This window comes from Gallinula chloropus (genome assembly GCF_964237585.1).
Source record: "Gallinula chloropus genome assembly, chromosome: 2".
Classification (NCBI taxonomy): Eukaryota; Metazoa; Chordata; class Aves; order Gruiformes; family Rallidae; genus Gallinula; species Gallinula chloropus.
Window position 1 is genome coordinate 139498569 of NC_140086.1, and position 25548 is coordinate 139524116.

General features: G+C 39.0%; 1 protein-coding gene across 2 annotated transcripts in view; it reads right to left on the reverse strand.

Annotated features, from left to right (window-relative positions):
* The window catches only part of CDK14 (cyclin dependent kinase 14), a gene marked incomplete at both ends in the record, with an annotated part of 247792 nt that overhangs the window by 166956 nt on the left and 55288 nt on the right, over positions 1–25548 (reverse strand). The window contains 2 exons of one of the 2 annotated variants that reach the window (XM_084260302.1): positions 3515–3760; positions 19605–19673. In XM_084260302.1, the coding sequence (XP_084116428.1) occupies positions 3515–3760; positions 19605–19673 (315 nt within the window). Of the gene's footprint in view, positions 1–3514; positions 3761–19604; positions 19674–25548 lie in introns of those variants that run through there. The other variant, XM_084260301.1, reaches the window with a different exon arrangement.

Consider the following 25548-nt stretch of genomic DNA (forward strand, 5'->3'; position numbering starts at 1 on the left):
CAGTTTTGGGGCCCTCACTACAAGAAATACCTGGAGCATGTTCAGAGAAGGGCAACCAGGCTGGTGAAGGGGCTGGAGAACGAACTATGAGGACTGGCTGAGGGAACTGGGACTGTTTATCCTGGAGAAGAGTAGGCTGAGGGGAGGCCTTATTGCTGCCTACTGTAACCTGAAAGAGGATGTTGGTCTCTGCCCAAGTGACAGGTAGTAGGATGAGGGGGAATGGGCTCAAGCTGCATCAGGGCAGGCTCAGATTAGACATTAGGAAAAAAATACTCACCAAAAGAGTTATCAGGCATTGGAACAGGATGCCCAGGAGGGTGGTTGAGTCCCTCAATGTATTTAAAAGATGGGTAGATGAGGTGCTCATATGGTTTACTAGAGAACAGGTATGGTTGGACCTGATGATCTCAAAGGTCTTTTCCAACCTAGCTATTCTGTGATTCTCTGAAATGTCAGGTGGAAAGACTAAAGTATAAAAAGCAAGTTTATCTTATAAGAACAAAAAATAACGTGCTAATTTCTGTCTCTATGCTACTGCACTAATTAACAACACAGGATTTCTACTGGGTTGCACGAGGTGTGACATTAATTGCAGAAAATTACTTCATGTTCAAGAGCAAATGATTTATTTTCCAAGTGACAATCTGTGGGCAGGAACACAGAGTTCTGTGTTGGCTTCCCCAAATCTGTGTGTGTGTGTGTCATCCTTCTCATCACAAGGTGCAGAGCATTTCAAAGGTATGGAAAGCACAAAATGTGTAACATCTCACCTCTGGAGTATTATTTGGCGATCTACAGCAAAGACTGAAGCTGATACCTGCCAGAGAGCTGATAAAGCTTCTGAAACTAATCAAAACAGAAGCTAATACCCCTGGGCATTATAAATAAGGTCCTTCTGAGGCAAGTAAAGCTTCCACATATGCAGAAGCGGTGATACAGAGACTGCAGACCTTGGTTGTGTACCTTCTATAAGACGTCACTTCCCCACCTGATGGCTACAGAGGACTTTAAAAGATGGAAGGGAAGAGACTAAAAGGAAGCCTATCAAACTCAGTTCCTCTATTAATCAAGCATAGAAAATGCAAATTGAAACCAGCATACATCTATCAGAGCACCTTAAAATAGAGCCTACAGAAAATAGAGCCAAAACTGAAACACAACTACACAACTGTAGCCAGTATGACATCTGGACCCAGAGGGCACAGTGTGCTCAAGAATGTTTACAGAAACTGAAAGGCCTGTTCAGACCGATATAATCTATACAGCAGAAGACTTTCCAGAGAATCAAGTTATAACTCAATAAGGGATAATATGTAGCAATGCTCTCACATGGAAGAAAAAGCAGTAAAGATCAGAACAGGAAGTAGCAAGGGCATCTGCTGCACAACATCAGGACTAGAAAAAAATGAAAGTCAAAACCCTTCATCGATTCAAGAGTAATTCAAAACCAGAGAATGACAAATTCCTGCAACTAACAACATGGACACATGCTCAATGACATATGGTTCAGAATATCTCCTACCTGAGGAAGCATATTCAGGCTCTGGGCAAAGCGGGGGCAGCTTGATATCTCTGCCTTAGATGTCTGAACTTAGGTCTGCCGGGCAGGGCTAGTAGGTGCAACCTGCGATGAGCAGAGTGCTAACACCACCTTTTGCTGTTAAGTTCTGCTCTTTCCCCTTCATTGACATGAACACTGACATAATTACACAGATTATTCCTTGTTAGGTGCTCTTCAGACCACTCCTTGTGAATAAGAGTCAAAAACTACTTAACAGTGCCTCCAAGGAAGACCCGATTTCAACAGACAGAGCTATAAAAATCAGGGAGAATTACAGAAGTTCACAGATTAGAATTGTATTTCAGGAAAGTCCTATGCACCTACTTTAATACACGAGATGTCCCCAGCAAGTCTGTACAAGTCAGCACAGGAGAAGGTAACCAAAAGCGTATGTTTAGCTAGATCTCTAACCAGCAGCATACTAGAACAGGAATCATTGACATAATTTACGTAAGAAAATACTAGGATTGTAGGACACTGCATGGATACAGTAGAGTACAGGCGCTCTGGAAAGGAACAGGACGCCAATAACAGAGTTTAAAACAAGTCTGCTTCAAAAACCTTCAGTTCTAATAAAAAATAAGTACATAAAGCATTAACAGCAATTAGTGATAGTTTCTAAGAGGAAGAAGATAAGAACAGTGGAGATGGGGAGCGAGTTAATACCAAAAAAAAACCCCTTAAGACTTTCACCAAAAAAAGTAATTTAAATTTACAGTTACAGTGCCAAACAACAATGGGGCATCACACAGGAGTACAAACAGTACAAGCCGCTCCATCCACCCTTAATGATTGTAAAAGTTTCATGGCAAGAACTCCTTGTTAGGGACTCATCTGGAACAAGTCAGACACATCTTTGGCAGCAGCTACATAATGCCAGGCAATGATGAAAAAGCAAATTTCTTTTTGCTACAGATGGTTACATTTTAAAATGTAACCTTTTCTAAAAAGGACAGTCCCCTGGAGGCATGACATCCTACCCGTCATATTCACACGGGTTAAACAAAGCTCATCCACAGAAAATGAATCTCTGCCATTCCTTCTTAGAAGTCGGACAGAATTCAGTCAGACTTCTGTAGGGAGGGCAGATGATGTCCAGAAGACAGAGGAAAACAAAAAGAAAAAAAAAAAAGAAAAGGCAATCAACCTTTTAAATTATTTCACGCCAACTAAGATTTGAAGTGTTACATCCGCTCTGCTAAGATCTGTAGTCTTCAACTCAAAGGTCACATTACTATGGATTTTTCTCACAAAAGCATAACAGAAATAGTTTCTCAATAATTTTGAAGGTCTTTTGGGGGAAATCTGTTCTGGGCATTATTCATGGAAGATATGACATTTTATTTATCTAGTTTCTTTCAAAATATTTGAGAATAAAACATAAAACAACAATGATGATGTGTTGCCAAACCCTTCTCAGTTGTTTCTCCCTCTCTCACACATAGAGTTTCTGAGACGGAAATAAATGTTACTTTTACTACTGGATTTTAAAAAGATAATTTTAAAATGTATCAAAAATCTGTCAAATCAGATCTTCTTCTCTAAAACCTAAATCTAAAAATTAAAAAAGACAATTCATGTGGTTTCCTAAACTTCATGGGAAAGAATTCCTCTTCACAAATAAGCAATCTGCAAAATTTGCAACATAAGTATTTTAGCAGTTGTAATGCTTCAACCAGGATCACTAAAGGAAAATTATTAGAAAACATAGAAGATACCCAAGCTAATATCTGAGAGGAATTTCAAAATACATTATTTTTCAAGTTCTCTTTTCTTACTCTATTTTATACATAGCACTACAATTATATACTGAAAATATCTTTAGTAGGAGCCATGAGCTTTTTGTTTTGTTTTGAAGTAGTCAATTCCTTCTTAAGCAAGAAAACATTTATTAGGTGTTAGTAATTTCACCATTTGCTACCCGCACAGGTTTCAGGACTGTGGACTTACAGAGCTGGGGCTGGAGTGCCGTCTGACTTTCGGTGATTCCTTCCCTGCTGATGAAGTTTTGAAGTTAATGCAAGCGTTGTTCTCTGAATGGACCCTCTTCACTTGATTAGTTGGTTTCTCAAATGGATCAAAACTACTCTGCGTCCTCTGAACCCGGACTTTTTTATCCTCAGGAATTGTATCCAGAGGTTTGATCACCGAATCCATTCCCTGGCAGTTCCGTGTAGACATCTTTGTGACACATATCTGAAAGGAAAGAACAGCATTCGTTGGCTCTAACAGGCTTAATGTCCATGTCAATCCATCCATCCATCTACCCAGCATCAAAGACATCAGACTCCCTAAGTATTCATCTTCTATACCTACAGTAAAATCACAAACACCATATGCATTTTGCACAGGGGACAAACACCACAGCTGTAACAATAAAAAGCCTCTCTTTGTCCAGTGTACTCAGCAAAGATAAAAAAAAAAGAAGAGGAACATATATAAAAAGTAATACATTTGTGTTCTTTCCTACAATATCTTCTTAGCAACAAGGACACTTCACTTCTTTCCCCAATCTAGCCACCAATACCCGCAAACAGTATTGATTTCCATTTGTTTAAAATTGGATGAGACTAAACTTAAATAAATGATGGTAGTTTGTACGTGCACTTTGGTGCTGGGCTGCCAAAGATCCAACACCGGTTTATTATTGTATTTTTAAATAATGCTTATACAGTGGTGGTGGTGTTATTATTATCATCGTATGTCTCAGAAAAATCAAATCAGTAAATCAATTGCCAGGCACTGCAACGTGAGACTGCAGCTTAATGGCACACTAAAGCACAGAAGTTCAATTCTTTGTTACTGTGAAGTATGACTCTGCCAAGCCCTGAAGACTACAACTTGCTGCTTGAGCTACCAAAATATGCTATTGCTAGTTCAAAAGAACTAAACCAGCAGAAAAGCAAGTTTAGATACCCCAGTCATGTACGTTTATGGTTTTAATTTTAATATGTTCTAACATATAAGATGATATTTTTAATCACACAGTTGGTGGGGGGTTGTACTCGAGGCCTCAGCTTCTGTTTTCACCCATAAGAGACACAACTTTTACTTGGGAAGAAATTATTTTAGCTTTCAGACTTCAGAGAAAAGCTATCAAGTGTGGTGCAAGCAGACCCCAGAGTCTCCTTAAACCATAAGGCAAATAAAAGCATCCACAATGTACTTTTTCCATTATATTTGCAAGTATTTAAGGACAGACAGTGCTAATTTGCTGTCAACCATGCTGTTCGAATACATACAATTAAAGGAGCATAATGTTCCATTCAAGCACATCGAATCTAAGCATTTTTTGAAAAGTTGCTGCCATAAAATAGTTTGCATTCAAAAAAAAAAAAAATTACCATTAACATCTAACCAGGACTCTTCCACCCTCCCCGCCCCAACTCAAAGTGTCTCCAATACAAACTTCTCATTATTCTTTGCCATCTCTCCAGAGGAATTCTGTGCCTTAAAACGCAATTTCTTTCAATTGTTTATAGAAATACTAGGTGACTATACTTTTGTGGGTTTTTATGTTTTGTGGTTTTGATGATCCACTGTAACAGCAGATCAAAGATTTCTCTTATTCATTAAAAATTTAAAGTACATTTCCTGCACAGTACCATCTGGTCAAATGATCACACACTAGGTCAACTCTAATGAAGGACGTTACTAGCATTACAAACTGGGCTTTACAGGGGTTCACATTTCTTCTCATTAAAGTTGTTTCTCCAAGACCAAAATTCAACCAAGTTTTAACTGAAAAAAAGGAACACCCCCCTGCATTCCAAATGACAATTTCCTCTCAGGCCAAAATTAAGGCAATTATGTAATTTTGGTCTATTACTTCAGAGAGAAAAGATAAAGAGCTACCGCACAAAGAATTTTTAATTAGCCTTCTTGTAAAATTAATTGGCTGCTTCTCCCTAAAACAACTTATATGCTCAGACAAGCACTCACATACTTTACACTGTCCTCTCCAGATCCATGTTCTTGCAATGCTTGCTACCGACAAAGATGTTTTAACACAATGTAAACTGAAATTACTATTAAAATAGCAGTGCTGCTGAGTATTTCTCAGCTTATGAATTCCTATGATCTAGAAAACAGGGGCAGGAAATAGGGAGGAAAGGTTCAAAAGCTGTACTTGTCTTTATTTTGAATTACCAAAGGCAACCTGTAGCTGGTTAAAATATTTGGAATCCACAGCTATAAACATACTGTAGATGGTAATGCCATAAGTGCTGCTGCTTCTTTTTCCACTGGAAAATCTCCATGTCTAGCTCTAAGCAAGCATTGCATTAAAAAAAAACAGATAACACAAGACATCTGTTACTATTGATCATCTCTACTGGAAGCAGTAATAGTTTGGAATTAGATATTGAATTGAGACACTTTCACCTTCAGGTCACTTCAGTGAATCTGAAGTAGGATAAAAATCCCCACAATCATCTTCTAATAGCCAACTTCAAACTAGCAAATGACTGAAACCAGGATGTACACCAACCAGTCCTGCTCAGAAGTCAAAAGCCTCAGCGGATGTACAAGCTGAACCATCAGTATCACCAGTGGAAGAAGACTGAAGACCGCAGGGAAGCGCAAAAGCAGAGACTTCTCTCCATGCTGCTCTGCCTACTCTGCAACTGCAGCACTCCTTCTGCCAGTGCTGGCCAGGGGTTTCATTCATCACTTCTCTCTCACCTCTATCAATAGTTCCCCGGCAGCAATAAAACATTCTCTTCGAGTGACAGATGACCACAACGCACTGGGACGCCAACCAACAGGAGCTTACACTGCTGCTGAAGAGTATGCACCTACAGTATGCCGACCCTACTCTGAAGACAAACAACATTTAAGTGGTCAGTTCATATTCGGTCACTGATAGGCCAAGTCCAACTTTACACTGAAAATCTGCTCTGTAAAATCTGAAAGGAGCAGGTCTAAAACATCAGTACTGAGCACTGGCCATGACTTCAAAATTACACAGCTTAAGGTTGCAGTAAACTCACTGATTATTTCAGGTTTCCCTCCATCAGCAAGAGCTAAGCTACCACAAAAACCTTGCCTTTGCCCCTGGGCACTGAGTCCGCTGACCTGCAGCTCCTGTGCTCCAGCAAATGGTAGAACTTAATTCTATAGCAACTTACCATGCAGAAAAGCAACAGCACACTGAGCAAGACTAATGCACAGCATAATGTGGAGAACTCCTGTGCATACAAACGATCTTAGATTTCACCAGCATGACCAGAGCGCTTTTAGGCACAGCTCAGGTTTGAATTTTTCTATTACGCTAATTCAGCCTTTTAAGTATCGTTTTCCCTTGTATCACATAACAAAACTGATAATGAGAAATTCCAGCCTCTCAAATGATACGTACAAATACTTAGCATCAGAAGCTTTTAGACCTGTAAACCACTTTCTACCACCTGGTAGTTCCTTGCTGGTGGTCAGGAGAAACACAGCCCACTGCCTCTTATTTCTAGATTCCTTTTTGTGTTTTTCAGTTAAACCCCAGTATTTGTCACAGAGAACACAAGTTCATCTTCAGCCTCTTTTAGATGCCCCTGTGCGATCCTGTGGGCTAATCAGAATTTCCTTCTGAGTCCATTTGGCCGTCTCTAAGACAGGACCTTTGTTTTTAATCACATTTCACCTGATTTGTCTATGTAACCCTACATACAGAACAAATCTTGTGCACTCCAATAAAGATGAAAAAGTCACCCAGAAAGTAATGGAAACCAACCCTTATCTGTGCAGCCTCAAAACTGGATGATTTTATTGAATATCTGCTTTAGCTACAGCTACCAGAATAAAAGCTAAACAAGCATAAGAGCTCATGACCTATAGGAAGCCAATCTACATGATTCATCACCCCTTCTTGCCCTTGCTCTATAAATCTATGTAATGCTGTACTTAAAACAGTGGAGCCCAGACACTCATGGAGATGCTGTAAATGCCTCCCCAGTCTAAATCAGTGCTACATGAGGATGAGATCAATGGCAACTTAACTATTACAAGTACTTATCCCAAGTGTATGTAGAAACAAAACAGGTGATATCCTGGTTTGTCATACACAAGATGACAATTATGCTTTATAAAATGCAATCAAAAGAAAGACGAGGCAAGAGCTTTCAGTATTAATGTGATATCCATTTAAAGCAACTTCTATCTAGCAAACAGCATGAGCCATTAAGCAGTTTTAATCACTTCTTTAACTTAAGTCATCATACAAGTAAACTTCAAGGTATGTCAACACTTTCAGTGATCCCTTCCTCTTCAGAGGTTACTAACATGATTTGGTACTTCTCCCTCCACAAACTACATTCGACACAGAGCTTTCACAAGTACAAGCTATTTCACAAGCTATTTGGCTTTTAAAAGGGGTGCAATGAAACCACAGTTATCACTTTCATAAGAGGTATTTCTGCTGGTAGATCTCCTAACTGTAGAGAGAAGAGGAATGGGATCTTCACTAGAGCCCCTTTTTTAGGAAAGAGGATTTAAAAATAGGCCAATCAACTGAATACGTTTAACAACTACAGATCATTAAATGCATAACAGGCAACACAACGAAAAAACTCTGTTATGCAAGGATTTTTAGAGCAGACATTCCCTCCCATGCCAACTTCCATCAGACAGTAAAGGCTCAAGAAAATCCAGATGACTCACCACCTCTGACTTCAGGCAAGTTTGGTGACCCCAGACATGAAACAGTAAGAGCGCTGCTTTATTTATTTCAAGTAAAAAGAACCATTATCACATACCTAGAACATTAAAGGAAGGGCACTTAACAATTCCTAATCTTAGAACCACTGAAAAGAATAACCTAGATAGTACAACTTTCTTAGTTGCTGATCAAAATCAGAAGACAATGCACAAAACAGCTTGATCAGTGTTTCTTCCCCTCTCATTTTACTCAATCTCACAATCAGTTTAAGAGTATCCCAAGACTGCTGCAGGATAAACAGACTTAGTCATCATCACATCAGTAAGGATTGCTGGGTTACAGTTTCCTAGAGCCCCTACCCTACCATAACAGTATTTATTGTACCTCAAAACATAATGTCGGCAAATAGCCAAAGTTTTCCTATAAAAAGTCATGCTAAGGTTAAGAGACTGAAATCCCAAGAAGCGTATTTTTGTTCCATGCATAAAGTCCATAATAAGCGCCATTAATTAAATAAAAATCAATATAACCATTCATGGAACCATTTCTAAAGGACAATGTCTATTTGAATTACCTTATATGACTTCAAGCAATATTGCTTAATTGGCATTTGAAATTATTGCAATAACTAACTAAATAAATTACCAGATTTAGTTATCGTGATACAGTTTTAATGTAAGATTTTTTTTTTAATCACTTCATTGTTGCCAGCAGAATTAAGATGTCCCAAACAAACAAGTTTCTTAGCATTAATGGTTACTGGATTTATTCATTTAACGCTTAAAGTAATGTAGGATTTAAAGAATGAGAGTGATCAGTTAAAACATGTAAGTAATTTATAGTTCTTGTGGTTCATGAATTTTAAAACACTCATGAATGTCCCCTGAATTAATCACTTGCTAGGGTACTTAGTAAAAGATAGGCTGTCCTGTATCAGTGGAATTTATTCATATGAATATAGATACCCGCAGTAACAAAGAACAATCAACTCCGGTATGACACACCACATCCTGCCACAGGAATTAAAAAAACAAACCTAAACATTTTGTATAGTGTAAAGACATGCTACTCTGAAGCTAAACACATCTTTTATGAAGATGCATTATACCTGTTTTTTAATTCCTACAGGTAACATCCTACAGATGTTTACTATCATCATTCAGTACTTATGGACTTATGTAAAATACTAAAAATTGCCACCCACCTCCTATTCCCCATGGGCCATTGCCACTGTATATACATCCTGGGAAAAAGGGGCTGGGTGGGTGAATGCCACATCCCATTTTTCCATTCATAATATGATTCTGCCCCTATCACAAGGAGAGACTGGGAACATTAATTAACTGTGTAAAGCATTTGGTCTTCTTTAACTGAAATGTTCTCAAGATACAGATTATAATTTGGAGAGCCAAAGCCCTCTAGAAAGTACCATAACAATCTCTATTACAGAGAACAGACTTAGCACTTGCATTTAGCTAACGCATACAAAGAAAAAATCATAAATAGGCAAGTGACTACTAACCAAACAGCTGAACTGCTGACAGCATAAGGCCAGCATTAATTTTCACTGAAAAAAAATCCTATCTGGATACAAGTTTTCATTTTCCTTTATAAGCATGTCATTTTCCGTCGGTACCATGGCAATTGGGAACTACACAAGTCATCTGCAGATTCTGGCAGCACCAGAATTTGACATCTCCGACTTATAAAACACAGTTTGGGAATGTTCTGGAGTATTGTAAGCAGCTTAGTTCAAAATAAAAATGCAACTATCTGGATAACCATTCTCTTTGGAGAACAAAGCAGTAGAATGGCTCTTGTTATAACCATAGCATGTCTGCTTCTTCTCAGCACAGCTGGCAGGACTCTCCATCACCCCTGAAAAGAGGGTCTGAGAAGACTGTTTCACCCACAAGCACAAACACAAAGAAAGATATGCTAGTTTCTTTTAGAAAGCTCAACTAGCAAGAAAGCTACAATATGGGTACAGATCAAGGAAGAACAAGCCATGAGATAAGGGAGTGAATAAATAGTGAAAGGGGAAGTAGAGCACGTAATGCTGCATGACATCACCAGCAAGTTCATACTGGAACTACCAGCAAAATCAGGCCCAAATTTGAAAGGTCCTTCAACCCTCACCCTTCCCTGCAATCATCAGCACCAGCTCTTTGGTTTGAACATTTGATGGGCACAGCTAAAAACAGCAGTGCAAGAACTTCTGTAAGATATAAAAATAAAGGGATGGGAGGGTAGGAGAGGAATAAAAAGGACAAGAGATAAAGTAAGGGTCATACAAAGAAGAAAGGAAGATGTGAGTAAAAAATTACTGTAAAATAGGCATTTTATTTGCTGCCCTGATGGCCTGCGGCTTCTCTCAGGTACCCTCCAGGGGTAACAGCTCTGTCCCAGAACTATCGCTCATATTCTCAGGTACTATTTGTTTAACTTTATATGGATAGAGAGTTTACTATGAACTAGCAAATGCAACTGAAAACAGAGCTGAGACTGAAAATGATGTCAGGGCATACAGTATCCCCCTTGCTGTACCCAGCACAAACCTACTCATACATCTCCCATACCCCATCTCAAAGGCACCCTCCAAAAATGTCTAGTTTATTTCTGAAATTGAAGCTGATGTTAAACCAACTGTCTTTGTCATATGGAAGACAGCAAATATAAAAAGGTCACTGAAGTGCCAGATGGAAGAATTTTTGAACTGGAAGCTCTGACATTAATTCTCTGTGTTTGTCTGAAACATTGAACTGAACGAGCAGATTAAATGCCTGTGCTGAACTGCCAAGTGAGAAACAAGCCACTCTCACAGGAGGGCCAGCTGATCAGACCTGGAGTAGGAATTCCACGATCATACAAATCTGAAAAGGAGTTTGAACAGCTGAAGCAAAGAAAAATCAAGTTTTATGCTGGAAGTTATTAAGGGCAGTGCTTACACAACACTTTACTCCTCACCCCACCATATTTATTCTGCTAAATTAATACCTAAAAATTAACATAACTACTGAGTCCAGCACAATCCCGTCAGTCAGGAATCACTGCACATCATTGTACATAATTTGGACATGGGAAGATGGAGCTGAACACTTCTAAAATTAATACTTCTTCCTGTTCAGAGCACAGTTTAACTTCAGAAAAGTGAGTTTTCAGTTCATTAAAATTTATGTTCCTCTCCTCACAGGGATAAAAGGTCTGATTTTGAAGAGAACTTGCATAGACTTTAGGCATATAAAAGCCTACATATGTCCTCAAAATAAAATCCTTTTCTGCAACAACAGCCATCAGGAGGAGTCACCTAAGGACAGGGTCTCAGCTGAAGGTCGTGAAGAAGTCCTGACAGCCTGTAACGTACGTGAAAAGAAACAGAAACTCAATGGAGCTCTATTTCTGTACTTATGCCACAAAATACAACTGTACCAGTATTAATGCCTAGCAAATAAAGCCTTCCTTTTACTTGCCACAAAGCGGTATATGACACGGTATTGAGGCTTCTCCTGCAATTACAACCAGGCTACTGGTTCCAGACTTACTCAATCTGAAAGCAGGAGGGCTGTTCCTCCAGAAAACCAAGCAGGGGGAGAGTGGAGCAGATCAGCAGAGGTGTCGGTGTGAGAGAGGCGGCTTCCAGAGCCGGGCACGAGCCAGCAACTCCTTGGTAACCAGCAGAGCAGTGGAGAAAGTGTCAGAACATAAACACTCTCCCATGAAATTGTGGCAGGTGGTTTCTATACTTTTTTTACTTAGTTACCCATTTGTATCTGTTGTCTATCCTCCTCTGTAACCATATGAACAACATTTAAAAATAAAGATTAAAAAAATATTTTCAATCCCTTTCCCATATCAGCCTCCTGCTCCAACAGATGGCTACATGTGCCAGCACAAGTTTTTCCTTCCCTAAGTGCATTATTAGCTGTTTTGTATGAACATTATATTAATTCTTTCTGAGTTTACAGGTTTATAATTTTATTCTATCCTCCAACACTCCCCCCAATCATGAAGTTATCAAAGGCGTATCCATAAATACAGTAAGTCTTCCCACTGCCATGTTCAAGTGTGAGAAATCTTGAGAGACTTGACAGCAAAATGCCTATTCTTGCTAAATTCTGAGGCTGTTGGTAAGGTTTTTTTAAAAAATAAATGGTAAACAACTCCAGGACTTGAAAATAGCTTCTACCAAGTTCCTTTAGGCTCCCCTGCCTATCCTAGCAAGTCTCTTGATGCTTTTACAGGTATTTACATCAAGTAATTCTGTTGCCAAAAAAAAAGAAAATAAAAAAATTCAAGCAATTGTTTTACAAGCAGGGACTGCAACAAAAATACTACTGTTGGTCAAACCTGGTGAACTGCAAATAACAGTTTAAGACTTAAGCCCAACCACTCAATTAAGAAATTGACTAAATTCTTCAACCTGGTGGGCCTGAAGTCAGACAAAAGCAGTGAGATATGATGAGATAAAAGCTTAACTCCTAATTACAATGAACCAGAGAGTTTGTTTCAGACATAAAAGTCAAACAATGATAGTTCCGGAACTCAAAACCAACCTTCACATAAATGCTGAAGAGCATTTATAAAAGAAAAGAGGAAGGGGACAGGCTACACAATCACCTGTGCAAGATAGATGCATTTTCAGATGGAAAGGTTTTATAACCATTTTCTTTCAGGTGCAACAACAACCTTCATTGTGCTGAAGCAGTATGATGTACTGTCTTTACAATTCAACTGGAGCCTCACATTTCTTCAGCACACTCTTGAAAAGTGCTTCCCAAGAAACAATTCAAGGCTAGAACAGTCTTGGCTCTTCTTCCTTCTTTCAGACAATTTCCTTCATTAAAAACAACAATAAAAAGCCACAAAAGTTTAATTCATTCCCTCTTTTCTGCACTTGTTTTTCTTTCCTTTCTTTCTTCCTCTTCCAAATTTCATTTCATTTCTTAGAATCTGTAGCAAAAACTAAAGGAAAGATGAGGTAATGAGAGTACTTTATTTCATTCTGCTATACATTTCAAAGTTTCATTGTAATACCAAGAAAGGAGACTCTCCTGCTCTTAGAAGCTTCATCCCTGAAGTCAACAACCGTGAAGGTTGGGAAATGCAGCCTCCAAGGAATATCAATGTCACAAGGAATGACAAACTCTCCAAGCGATTCCAGATCTGCTCCCTTACATATTAGCTTCCGAACCACTGAATTTGACAAGGTATCTTCTATCAAATGAACACATTAAAAAGGTATAGACAGAAAAAGAGCTTCAACTTTGTCATTACTCTCTTGTGTAAGTACTCTCCAGACATTTGAATAACCTATATTCCAACTCAGTCTCCAAGAAACCCTAGTACAAGCCATCCATGACCCTTCCGCCATTGTTTTCTTTCATGAAAGTTTGAGAGTTCAGACAAGGATGAGAAGTCCAGCTTCACAGAATTAAATGAAAAGAGTCCTCATCTGCATTTGGATCTCATACATACCTGACTTCTTTTTTTAAACTTGTTCTTTTTTCTTTTTTTTCCCCCCTCAGATAAATGACATGGTAACAGAATTCTAGAAAACTTAAAAGAAAAGTCTTAAAGGAATTTTCTAGCAGCTACTACGGTTTTGTCAGACATGCAGTAGCACAATAGCTTTCAAAGCAAAAAAGAGTGTAAGGAAGCACAAAGAAACTTGCTTCTCAGTACATAATGTGAAAAATGGCAGGGTCTCTGCAAATATTCCACGCCAAATAATTCAGAATTTTGTCAGGGGGTGCAATGAAAACTGTAGCTTCTGAGCATGTTCTTTCAGAGCATGAAGAACACTGAGTATACCTTTTCTTGCAATGACACATAAAACTTCAAATGGAGACTTTTCAAACTGATAGTGAGAAAAGCTTATCATAAGGACAACTATAATTTTATAAGAATTCTCTGAACTGCACAGAGATAATGCTCAATTTAAAAAAAAACCCTAAGTATTTCAACAGAGAAGTGACAAATCACTGTTGCTGCTTTGATGTGTTCCAGCAAAACATGTGCTGCAGTAGATTTATGACTGTGCTCAAATCAATTCTAAAGAAAAAGCTGTAACAGTACAAAACAGCCAAGCCTTCTGCAGTTGGTGGCAATTCGCGCCTCCAAAGCTGTGAGTTCATCTTTAATCACTTTCAACGAACAACAAATCCCAAGAATCAAAATGATCAAAAATCATATCTATCATTCCAGTTAGAACATCAGTCCTCCATCCTTACAGCATATTAGCTTTCTCATTAAAATATTTTACAAAACTGAGACTGACTGCAGGTATTTTGCACATTTTTCCCTTCACAGCTGTCTACTAGCAGTATGACATTTTATAATTGTGTAATTTTATGTATTTGGACTACTCTGCCAATTACAGGGAATTCCTTGCCAGCTTGAAAGTTACAGGTGCTGGTCCCACCACTTTCCTGGGCAGCAACAAAACCAACAGCCCTCATCACTAAACTGTAGCACCTTTCAAGACATGTATTTTGCACAACATTAAAATAACAATTCTACAGCCAATATTTAACAAGATAAGCCATTTGTTCATAAAAACCCCACTATTTACAGGGAAGTCCGGTCAAGCATCACTTACATATGTTGACTACAGGTTTAAATACACTTTCTCTACATGTACACAAAGATTCAATAAAGTGGGAGAGGACATATTCAAACATGTAAGCCTGTAGACCACAAAGCACCAGAAATTAATTTTAAAAAGCTGAGCTTTCACAATATATAAACAGGCATTATGCCTTTTCCTAGTTGCTTTATTTCTTCATTATTCACTCATCAACATTTGGTATTTTCCTCTTCAGGTAAGTTGCATACAATTTGCTATTAAATTATAAGCATCCTACACAGCAAAACTGAAATACAACTAACGTGAATCCTATACAATTTCCAGGACAGACTGATACAGGCTGGGTCAAAAGCTTGCTGATACTATGGTTGTTGCTAGCTTAAATTACTTTACATTTCTGTAAGTGTAGCTGAACTTTACCACAAATCTTTTTCAATCAGAAGCTGCAACAGATCTCCTAATCAGGAGGATGACATAGCCAGTTCTACTGTAGCATTAATTTAGCTAAATTCTAAAAATAAATTCTGAAAATGTTTGCACAACGTAACAAAAATCCCTACTCACACTTTTCACACCATTTCTGATTAGTGCACCATCATAGAGTAGGACAATTACCAGACACACTGCCTGCTTCCGCATTCTCTGTGTGCCCGTCCAGAACTGATATAGGGACTTCAGGAAAGCCCATCCACTCAGAAATACAATAAACAAAAGAGTAATATCATACTACTACTTCTTCAGTTCGCCAGCAATAGAGGGAAAAGCCCACAATTTACTTTTATGAAGTCAAAATGCTCTGTTTGTGGTGATAACTGAAAAAAATCTCATAATACAAAACCATGCCCCTAAATTCAACACCCAGTACTCAACAAATGAATAAACTGCTATCTCACCACTTTTTTTTTTTTGCAAAATTGTTAAATCCAGTATTATACATTATTTGCAAGTGAAAGTGAGACATCAGTGAAAAATGTCACACGTGAATAAGATGCATGCAATCAATAACACTGACAATATACACTAAACTTATCTCGAATGCAAAAAGTAGCCGCAGAAAGGTATTTACCAAACTATACCAAAACCCTGAAGTCGTCATGGAAGAAGCACTTCATGACTGACGGAGCTGCCTCTGGGAGAAGCTGTCCTGACATAAACATTGTGATACCAGGATTAAAAAAATGAAGACATTAAGAGTCTGTTACTTAACCACCCAACTTTCCACTCACGCACTTTCCTACCATGATACCAAAAGAAAAACCTAACAAAAAATGTTGGAAGCCAATATGGACATATCTAAGGAAACTCAAGATCAGAAAACATAGTATTTAACCTGTTCTTCCCGAATTAAGAACACCAGCTACATTTTTCTTTAGTTCAGAAACAGCCTTTGGACCTCTAGCATCATCCAGTCTCTCTGCTGATTCAGTTAATATTTGCTAGGATACTCTCCTTCACTTCAACATAGTTCATAAGCTGTAATTAGCATTGTATCAATACCTGAAACATTTAGGAGAATTCTAACACCAGTATTGTTTAAGCCCGACTTGCAAATCGCATATACCACCACCTAACAGCTGAATATTTTTGCCTTGCCAGGACTTCAAACCGGAATAAACCCAACAAAGCTGTCTGGATGTACCTGGCAGCTCCTGCGAGCTTTAAGGGCCACAGCCACTGTCACATTTATAAAGAAGCCACCAAATATTTCAGCCTGAAGCCTCACCTGACCCAGGCTAACCATTCGCTCTCGACCTAGCAAATTCCTACTGCTCATGAAGCAGGTCAACACCAGGACAGCACCTCAAAACCTGCAGGGGACAGTCACTTCAGCAGTGGCCAGCGCTGTGCCAGGATTCCCATCAAAACATGAAATAATGCCTTTTCTCTGGCAGCTGGAGCCCAGCAGAGCAGTGTGACTCCCTCTTGCAGTGCCCACGCCAGCTACCCCCTTGGGATGGCGTAGGAAGACTTGTACTGCAGCCTAGTCGCAGACCCTTGCAATGGTACTCTCCATCTCTGGGAGACACAAGAACTGCTTACTTGAGACAGAGTATCTACTCAGAGGTCAGCTTTTTAAATAACCCACACAAGCTTGCAGAAGGAGGGGAAAAGATGTTATAAGCTCTGTGTGTGTGTTTGGTTTTCTGGAAATTTTGTGTTTCATTTCGTTTAAGATTCATGCAGATTCATGCAACAAAATAGCTAAAAAGGATAGTTAGGTGGCCATTTTTGCTGGCTAGCCCCTTTGCTCTGAGATGTTATGTTGAAGATTTTGAGCCTGCTCAACTCCAACTTTTTGAACTTTTTTTTGTGTGGAGTCAGAGACATGAAGGAGACAACAACAAACATCCACTCTGCAGGTAAACCTGTGTCTCCCGCTCTGACAGACCTCAGCATCACTACAAAACCGATACACACATAGAAGATCATCATCTTTATAGAGCACTCGGCACTAACCGCCCACAAAACTCTGTACTTCTCACAGTTTCTATCTCTATTTTTAACTTTTGGGCACATTTTCCACATTATGTATTATTTTTCACCTGTAGTTAATTTGGGATCTGTGTTTAACTAAGTATTACCACAGAGAATATTAGTTATCAATAAAAAAATAGTCCAAAACATTCTTGATTTCTTAAGCTCTAACTAAAATGGGAGAACTCAAAAGACAGTAGTAACACAATGAACAGAGCTGCTGGTTTTAAATTTGGGGAGAAAAAACACTTGGAGGAAAAAAGCTGGCAGAAGCAACAACTTTCACATGTGCGTGTAGATGAAATAAAATCACTGAGAATATCACTAATATCCTAATCTAAAATATGCTTTAAAAATCCTACATGACTGAGAGTTTCTGGACGTTAGTTCATTGTACAACATGAAAGAAAATACAAATTGATTATTTCTATGCATTAAACACTGACAAATGCACTGAAGGGTTGCAGTTCATTAATAGGTGTGACAGTATAAGCAAAGAAAAACCTCAATAAAAATGCAGCTGAAATAATTATTGCAAGAAAAACATTCAAGGTTGTTCTTGACAAAAAAAAAAAAAAGGCATCTCTACTTTCTGAGACAAGATTATGCAAATCAAGTTTGTGTACAGTGGGAAACAGCCCACTTCACATCATTTGCATTGCAATATAGTGTCACACATTTAGATTTTTTTTTTTAAATAAGGAACTCCGGCAAAATAATAATGACACCTTCAGAAAATAATTGAGATAGCACTGAACTTTCCCCCTCTAATCATATTCAGTGACTAAGAAGAAAAGCCCCTTAACTGGTAAGTATAGAAAAAGCAAACATGAATCACTGTTAGACTAGTTATTTGATCCCACATTGATATACAACTGATCTCTACTTGGAGTATAATTCATACACTGCATAAAGTATAAACATGCCCCTCTAGAAATAAAACCCTCTGCTTTTACCCCTAACTAGTAATAGCAAAAACAGTATTTCATCAATCTACCATTACTGACACAGTTGGTTTACTTTAAATGCTAGAACATATGGTGAATTTGTTTTTCTTTTTTGTTCAGTTTCACTGCATTTGTATTGAGATTCATCTATGGCTGGATCTACAACTGAAACACACAAGCTGTAAGTTAAGTCATCAAAAAGAATTCAAATTATTCCACACAATAGCCACATCTTTCTGTCTGGTACTAATGATAACTGCCGTTTTTTTCCTCCCCTCTTTCCCTGAACATGCTGCTGCTCTGAGCTTTCATACATTGAAATATTCCACACAGATCCAAACTGCTGCTAACACACTCCTACATAAGCATTCAGGAACAACTACTTAAAATTACTACCTCACTTTTTGTTTTATTAAACAGAGACAGAATGCAAGAGAAATAAAATAATCACAGAGGTTAACAAGGCAAAAAGATACACTGACATCCATGATATAGCATGTATTTATAAAGGATCGTTTCAATTTTGTCCTCCACCACCAAGCAAATTTGCAACTGATAAAGACATTTATTCAGATCTAGCAAGATGCACAGACTTGTTAGCAGAGATGAAAAAGTGGCTGATCACGTCCTTCACTCACTGGTCCCAGAGGGCGTTCAGCCAAGCATACATCGGAAAAAATTGCCCATACTATCCTCTTAATACAATAATAAATACGGCTGCCAGAGAGAGAAACAGAGCTGCACGAGAAAAGCATCGCTTTCAAGCCTTCCCCTACCTTTTCCCTGATATTTACAAACCGCAGGCAGTGCTGCTGGGGAGTCTCACCAGGGTGGCTGCCGAGAGGTCTCATGTGGCGTTCCCAGCTTCCCACTGCCTCCCTCTGCCTGGATACTAAGCATTCCCGAGAAAACCCACCCTGACATGCACAGAATGAATCCTGCTCAAGTTGGAAGCATGTGATAACTAGGCTTTGGGTTGAATCGGGAAACCCCAGCACCCAATTAATCCCAGAGATTTAAAGAAGCCCCATCTTACCGTTTTGCTGTTGCCCAGATGAGGTCAGATTCACCTGCAACTCTTTGGCATCTCTCTAGCAATGTTAGTGTTTGCAGTCAGGCCGGGCTCATTCAGCAACTGAATTCACAACATCTTTCTGCACTAGCAAGCTGAAATGGTACGGCTGTACTACAGCTAAGAAAGGGGGAAATCTAAAGCAGAAAACAAAGAAATCCCTCAAGACAGGGTAATCCCAGTGGAGTAAAATATAAAAGGTAAGGATGAGCACCGAGGGTACAATATTTCTCTGCATAAATTTCACTGGCAATTCCATGCTCTTTCTAAAAAGATTTTTTTTTTTTTTTTTAAATATATGATGGACTTGCCTGTGGAGTTCCCAGAAAGGCAGAGTATCCAGGCTCTGCAGCAGCATTGCAGCCAAAGTAACCATGCATATGCTATCTAGGCAATTTACAGCAGTCATTTCGAAAAGATATTGATTTACAATGTAGCGCTGCCTCAAACCAGTGCAGAACTGCAGCCAAAATAGCTAATGGTGATTTCATAGGAATTAAGGAGAAAAACTCAACATTCAATCAAACGGATGTAACAAATCATCCCCAATTCAATTATGTCCCAGAACTGAAGGAAACCAGCAAGTTCTCGAGTGACAAATGATGCTAAAGCCACAATGTAAGGGCATCTGGAAATCAGCACTAGAAATGCCACTGTCCACTCATACAGAAACAATAAACATGAAAAAGCATTTTAAAACATTTTGAGCCAAAATAAGAACTCTGAAGTTAATTCCAGCCTTGTAAGGATGAAACATAGTGTTTAATTCATGAACATACAAAATGCGCAAAGCTGTGAGTAAGTGACAGACACCCACACCGTGCGGGGAAGGCTCTGCCGAGCCCAAGAGTGGTTGGGTGCGGTGGGCGGGAAAAGAGGGCAGCAGGAGCGAACCCTCAAGGAGCACTCCTCCAAAAGGGAGGCAGTGAATCTTCTGCATCTCCTACTCCTACAGCAGCCCCTGCTGGCCTGTGCTTCAGATGGCTCCTGGCTCCCCAGAAACCTCCAGAGGTTGGGGGAGCGCCGGACACACACTATGGTTAGGTGTTAGAACAGTAACGTGTGAGGGCTTCTGGCAGCCTTCAGGAGAGAAAATGCGGCTCGACCTTGGTGACATCTTGAACACATAGAAATATTTTTCTTTTTTATGTAACAAGGAGGTGCAATGGAACTTGCAGATGAAACTCAGCCCTGGCTTACACCCTGAGCAGCTCTAGTGACTCGCTTACCGACACTGTCAGAACCATAACCCTCCGTAGAGTCCCACTCTGAAGAAAGCATGGTGTGCCTGAACCCCACACGTTTGCTTGAGTCCCACCACAGCCACCAAGGCTTAAACACATGCTTAAATAGTTCTCGTTTCAAGGCTCATGGCCGATTCCAGCATCAATCAGCTTCAGTAATGATAAAAATTGAACAGCATGAGCAAATTCCATAACATGTGCCCAAAATTAAGTAGCATTTATTATTCTTTCCTCTCATCTGCTTCCCAACTTAAGTCACAGAGGCATATTCCAGAAGACTATTCAGTTTCTTAGCTTGGTTTTTAAGCAGATAGAAAGGTTTCATTTCCCCTGGGAAAAAAGATGACTTCCACTTTGTAGGCAAAAATTTTATTCTCAGGTGTCTCAAACATGAATAAATCTTCCACGTGAAATGATGAGAAAATACATTCAAAACATTTACATTTCTTGTCCTTATTATGTCAACATCAGATTGGTCTGAGGGTAAGGGTGAATACGACAGAAGGAGCCTCAGGATAAAAAACAGCTAGTGAGTAACCACCTGCAGAGACCAGTGGGTACCAAATGACAGGTACCACATTATGGAAAAAAGTGGTGGACAGCCACGGAGAAAGAGAACACAAAATGCAGAGAAACAGAATTGCACTCTGCCAGCAAGTAAGGTGCTGCACCAAGGTATGCAGAGAGAAAGCAAGTCAAACAGTCCTCAAAGTAATGGGATCTAACTCAAAGAAGCCAAACTCTCCCATATTTTAAAGTTAATTGTTTTTACTGCTTTAAAAAAAAATTAAATCTGCATTTATTGCATTAAAGTCCTTCTTGAAGCCTTTGACACCCCCTCCAGATTCAGGTCCAGTTTGACTTTGCCTTTCCAAACTACATCTCTACCTGCTCAGACAATGTCTCCATCTTCCTCCCCAGTTGCTTGTCCCTGCTCCCACCTTCTCTATACTTCCTTTTTACTTTTGAGACTTGTTAGGAACTTCCTGTTCATCCATGCAGTTCTCCTAGCATTGCTGCTCAACTCCCTATTATTTTCATCCTCCTTCTTCCCCTGCACTAGCCCCATCACTTCCCCTGCTCCCAACCCCACTTGCTGACTGTGGTTGAACATGACCTGGCTGGAACGCAACTAGGTGCTCTGTCGCTGCCCATGTTACCCCAAATAGGATTGGGAAACCTGGCTGGCAGGCAATGGCAGACTAGAATTACAGCTGGACTTGATGGACTACACAGAGACTCCAATACCATGGGACTGGATTGTTTTCCAAGGGGGTGGGGAGAGTCACAGAACTAAAAAAAAAAAGTTGCAATAAAATACATTTTAAAGAAAGAGGAAAAAAAAGCGGAATACCTGAGTTTAGATTTGAAAACTCCACACAGAAACCAGCTGCAAGTACAAGCTTCCCATTATCAGTACTCTAAATCATGCCACCACTTTCATGCCAGGGCAGACTCCAAAATGCTCTGTGGCACTTGAGAACAATTTCTCACATATAAAGAGGCAGCTTTGGAGCTTTTCAAGTTAATAGATACACATGTCATCTGCAAATTGCTATACTTAAAACAGACTGATTACACAATGTCACAGCTCTGGTGGTCAATTAACTAAACATGCAAAGTATTGTTTATTAATACTGCATAGTGAAAAGCATGCCAAGAGTTACCTTGTGTCCTGTGTGGTGACATTACATACTGTTCAATTCTAACTTGAGAGGAATGCCCTATTTCCATTAGTCTGCATTAAATCATCTAAAAGAGAGCAGGGGAGAGCAGTAGCAACTGAAGGGAGAAGTAAGACCCACTGCTCCCCCCTATCCAAGAAGTAATAACTACATGCAGTAATTTGTACACGTCTGCATGAGCCTATTTTCTCCTTATAAAAGAAACTGAGTGACCAAGGTGAACCACTGCTCAACACATACCTGGCCATTCTGACACCTGCAGGTGGAATGCACAAGGAGAGAATAAACACACAAGTGAGTAAACTTGTGAAAGGGAATTTGGAGAACTAGCCAGTCACTTTATAAGCCACTGACAATGTTTTACAAAAATTGATTTGACAAGACACCTAACCAGTTGTACTCAGAGGACTGGCTGAGTCCTCTTCAGTCCCCTGCTGTCACCAGTATGCCCTAAATTGTTGCATTTGCATTTAGTTTGAAGTTAGAATACACAGAGTATGCAAGACATGACCTTAATAAAAAACCCCAGCAATGACAAAAATGTGTTGAATGCAAAGAAAATAATTTTTATCTGAAGATGGCCAGTGAAGCAGCAAATAGTACAGTGGAATGTGTGACAAGTTATTCCAAGTACAACACGCTGTTAAACTTGCTTCACAAAACCAATATTTGAACTATACCATCTGTAGTATCTGCTATGGTAGGACTTCCCTTAAAAAGTCAGTGTCTGAAATAAAAGGCAACATAACACAGTGCCAATTATGTTTGCAACTTCTAAGACAAAAAAAAAAAAAAAAAGAAATAAAATTCATGGTCTTATACATTGATTCCAAAAAAGGTTAATCCAATGATTTTGGATAACTATACTCTTTCCATGCAATAAGAAAGCCTAACTCCAACATTCCTAGCAAAGCCACATCCTCTGTGAACAGTAATACAGTTACACTGAGGCTGTTTTATTTCTTATTGATACTTCTGTGTTACTTAGGCTGGCAAAGGCCTCATATAAATAAAATAAAATAATAAATAATAAAATAATAAAATAATCCAGACTGGAATACATTGGTGCAATGAATTTGAATTTGGTCTCTTAACTTGATTTAGGATTTCCTCTTAGGGAAGATGAATACTCTTTTCCATGCCTCATTTTTTTCTTTTTCTTATTTTAAACTCAGAGTTAAAGCTTGCATATAAGGGCTATTCTAAAGAATTCTGCTAGCCCAAATTAGCCAAAAAGTACTTAAACAGGAAAAAAATGCAATGTCCCAAGGCAGTCTGATCTGCAGTGTGATCAGCAGCTGATGCACAGAGATACCAGATGCGAAGCTTAGTCAAGGTATGGAATTCCATAATTACTCTATGTTGAAGACAAGTGCAGATCTGTAGGCTCTCCAGCGGAGGTGGGCATCTAGCACAGATGCAAAACAGCACTCCCATACACCTCATCCGGCAACAATAAAGCATTCCTTGCTATAGAAAAATAAACAAACAGCCTTCTCCCAGCCCCATCTCTCTCATACTTACCAAAAGAAACTCAACTATTACACACAGACAGAATTCAACTTCAGCTAGTGCTGTTTACATGCCTTTATAATATATTAAAATTACTGAGGGAAAAAAAAAAGCCTATCTGGAAAGAGTATGAAGCCTATACCAAGTGTCAGGTAAAATAATCTGCATCTTGTTTGCCTAAATTCCTCATCCCCAACTGAAAGAGAGTAAGTGACAGCAGAGCCATTCATATTCAGCATTCTACAACTAAGTGTGCTGTCAACAGCAGCAACATTTCACTGGAGAAATGGAGGTATCTTTGAAATACGTACACAAAATTCTAGACAAAGAAATGCACCGTAGCGCCTAAGATCTATGATGTACCTGTATATACACATAACTCAGGCGCGGGTGCTACGTCTTATTGTTACTAATACACTGCATACAAAGCTCCACAACCTAGACTACTCGGAAAAAAAAATAACAACATTTCAAGCATCAGCTCAGTCAATCATTTTTCAAAAACACCCCAAAGAACTCAAGCAGTATAAAATTCAAATGTATACGCTCTGTTTGCAAGATGGTAACAATCAGTAAGGTGGTTTAGTGGAGTAGCTTTAATTAAACTAACCCATCTACTATGACATACAATTCCCAAAACCACACAGCTGACAATTCTCGCATTTGCAATACAGAAAAACAATCTAGCCAATCAGGAAAGGTTAGCAGTATCTCTGTGACACAGACTTTAATGATGAATGGCAGAGACACAGTTTACAAAGTTTTTCTTTAGAGAGAGTTATAAAAAATTGCCAATAGCTTTTTAATATCTACCAGTATAATCCCCAGGGAAGAATCCCTGAAAACATTTCATTTTCGAGTGACATATATTGCTACAGCTGATCTCATACAAGGACGAAACTCAGTGATATCCCATTTCAAAGTCATCCATGGCATTATAGCTAGGAGAAGAAAGCCTTCTATAAATGAATTAAAACTTAACACAAAAAGATGAGTTCACCTTCATCTTTCTCAAGTTTAAATATGTCATGCACTGAAACTCACGTCTTATTTGAAAGCAATGAATTTTAGCTTCCCTTAATTTTCACTTTGAGATACTCACATGAAAGGCTTTGCTGGCTTGTTGTTTGGTTGGTTTTTTGTTAATTTCACCTGGTATCTTTCTAGTTTGCAACAGAAAAAAAAATCCCAGGTTTTCTAACTAAAAATGATTTATGTACAAAATGTAGACTACTATGGTTAAAGTATACCCCAAAAAACAAAGCAGCTAGAATAAGTTGCATGCTTACAGTACCCACTTTGAAAAATCTCTATCTACACTCCTCTTGACTAAGCCTTGTTCATTTGAGCCACAATTTCAGTCCACAAGATTTTTGCTACCTGCTGAGTTTGCCACACAATGCAAAGGGTGAGCTCCTGTTTGGAGAACAGTAAAACAACCACAGTAAGTATTGACAACTCTTGCACTGGAACTGAACTACCAACATACAATGGAAGACTTCAGTTCATCAGCACTGTTCAACTGCCTCCATTCCTCCTTTACAGGCTTCATTAACAAGGACAATCAAAATTTAAGGTGAAATATCCACTGAGTATCACAGCAAAAGATCACGTGAACTATGAATTCAAGTTCCACATGCCAAGCCCCTGCTGTCTTCTGTGGAAAGGGTAGAAGTTATACAGAAAAAAACACCCAACCACTTGACATCCTTAAGCCAATCTCAACTGTGAAGTGATGAAACTTTGAAGGCACCCCAAAAGTGAGATGATGTGGCCAACTACCTCAGGATTCATCTAGATTATTTTGAGAAAAC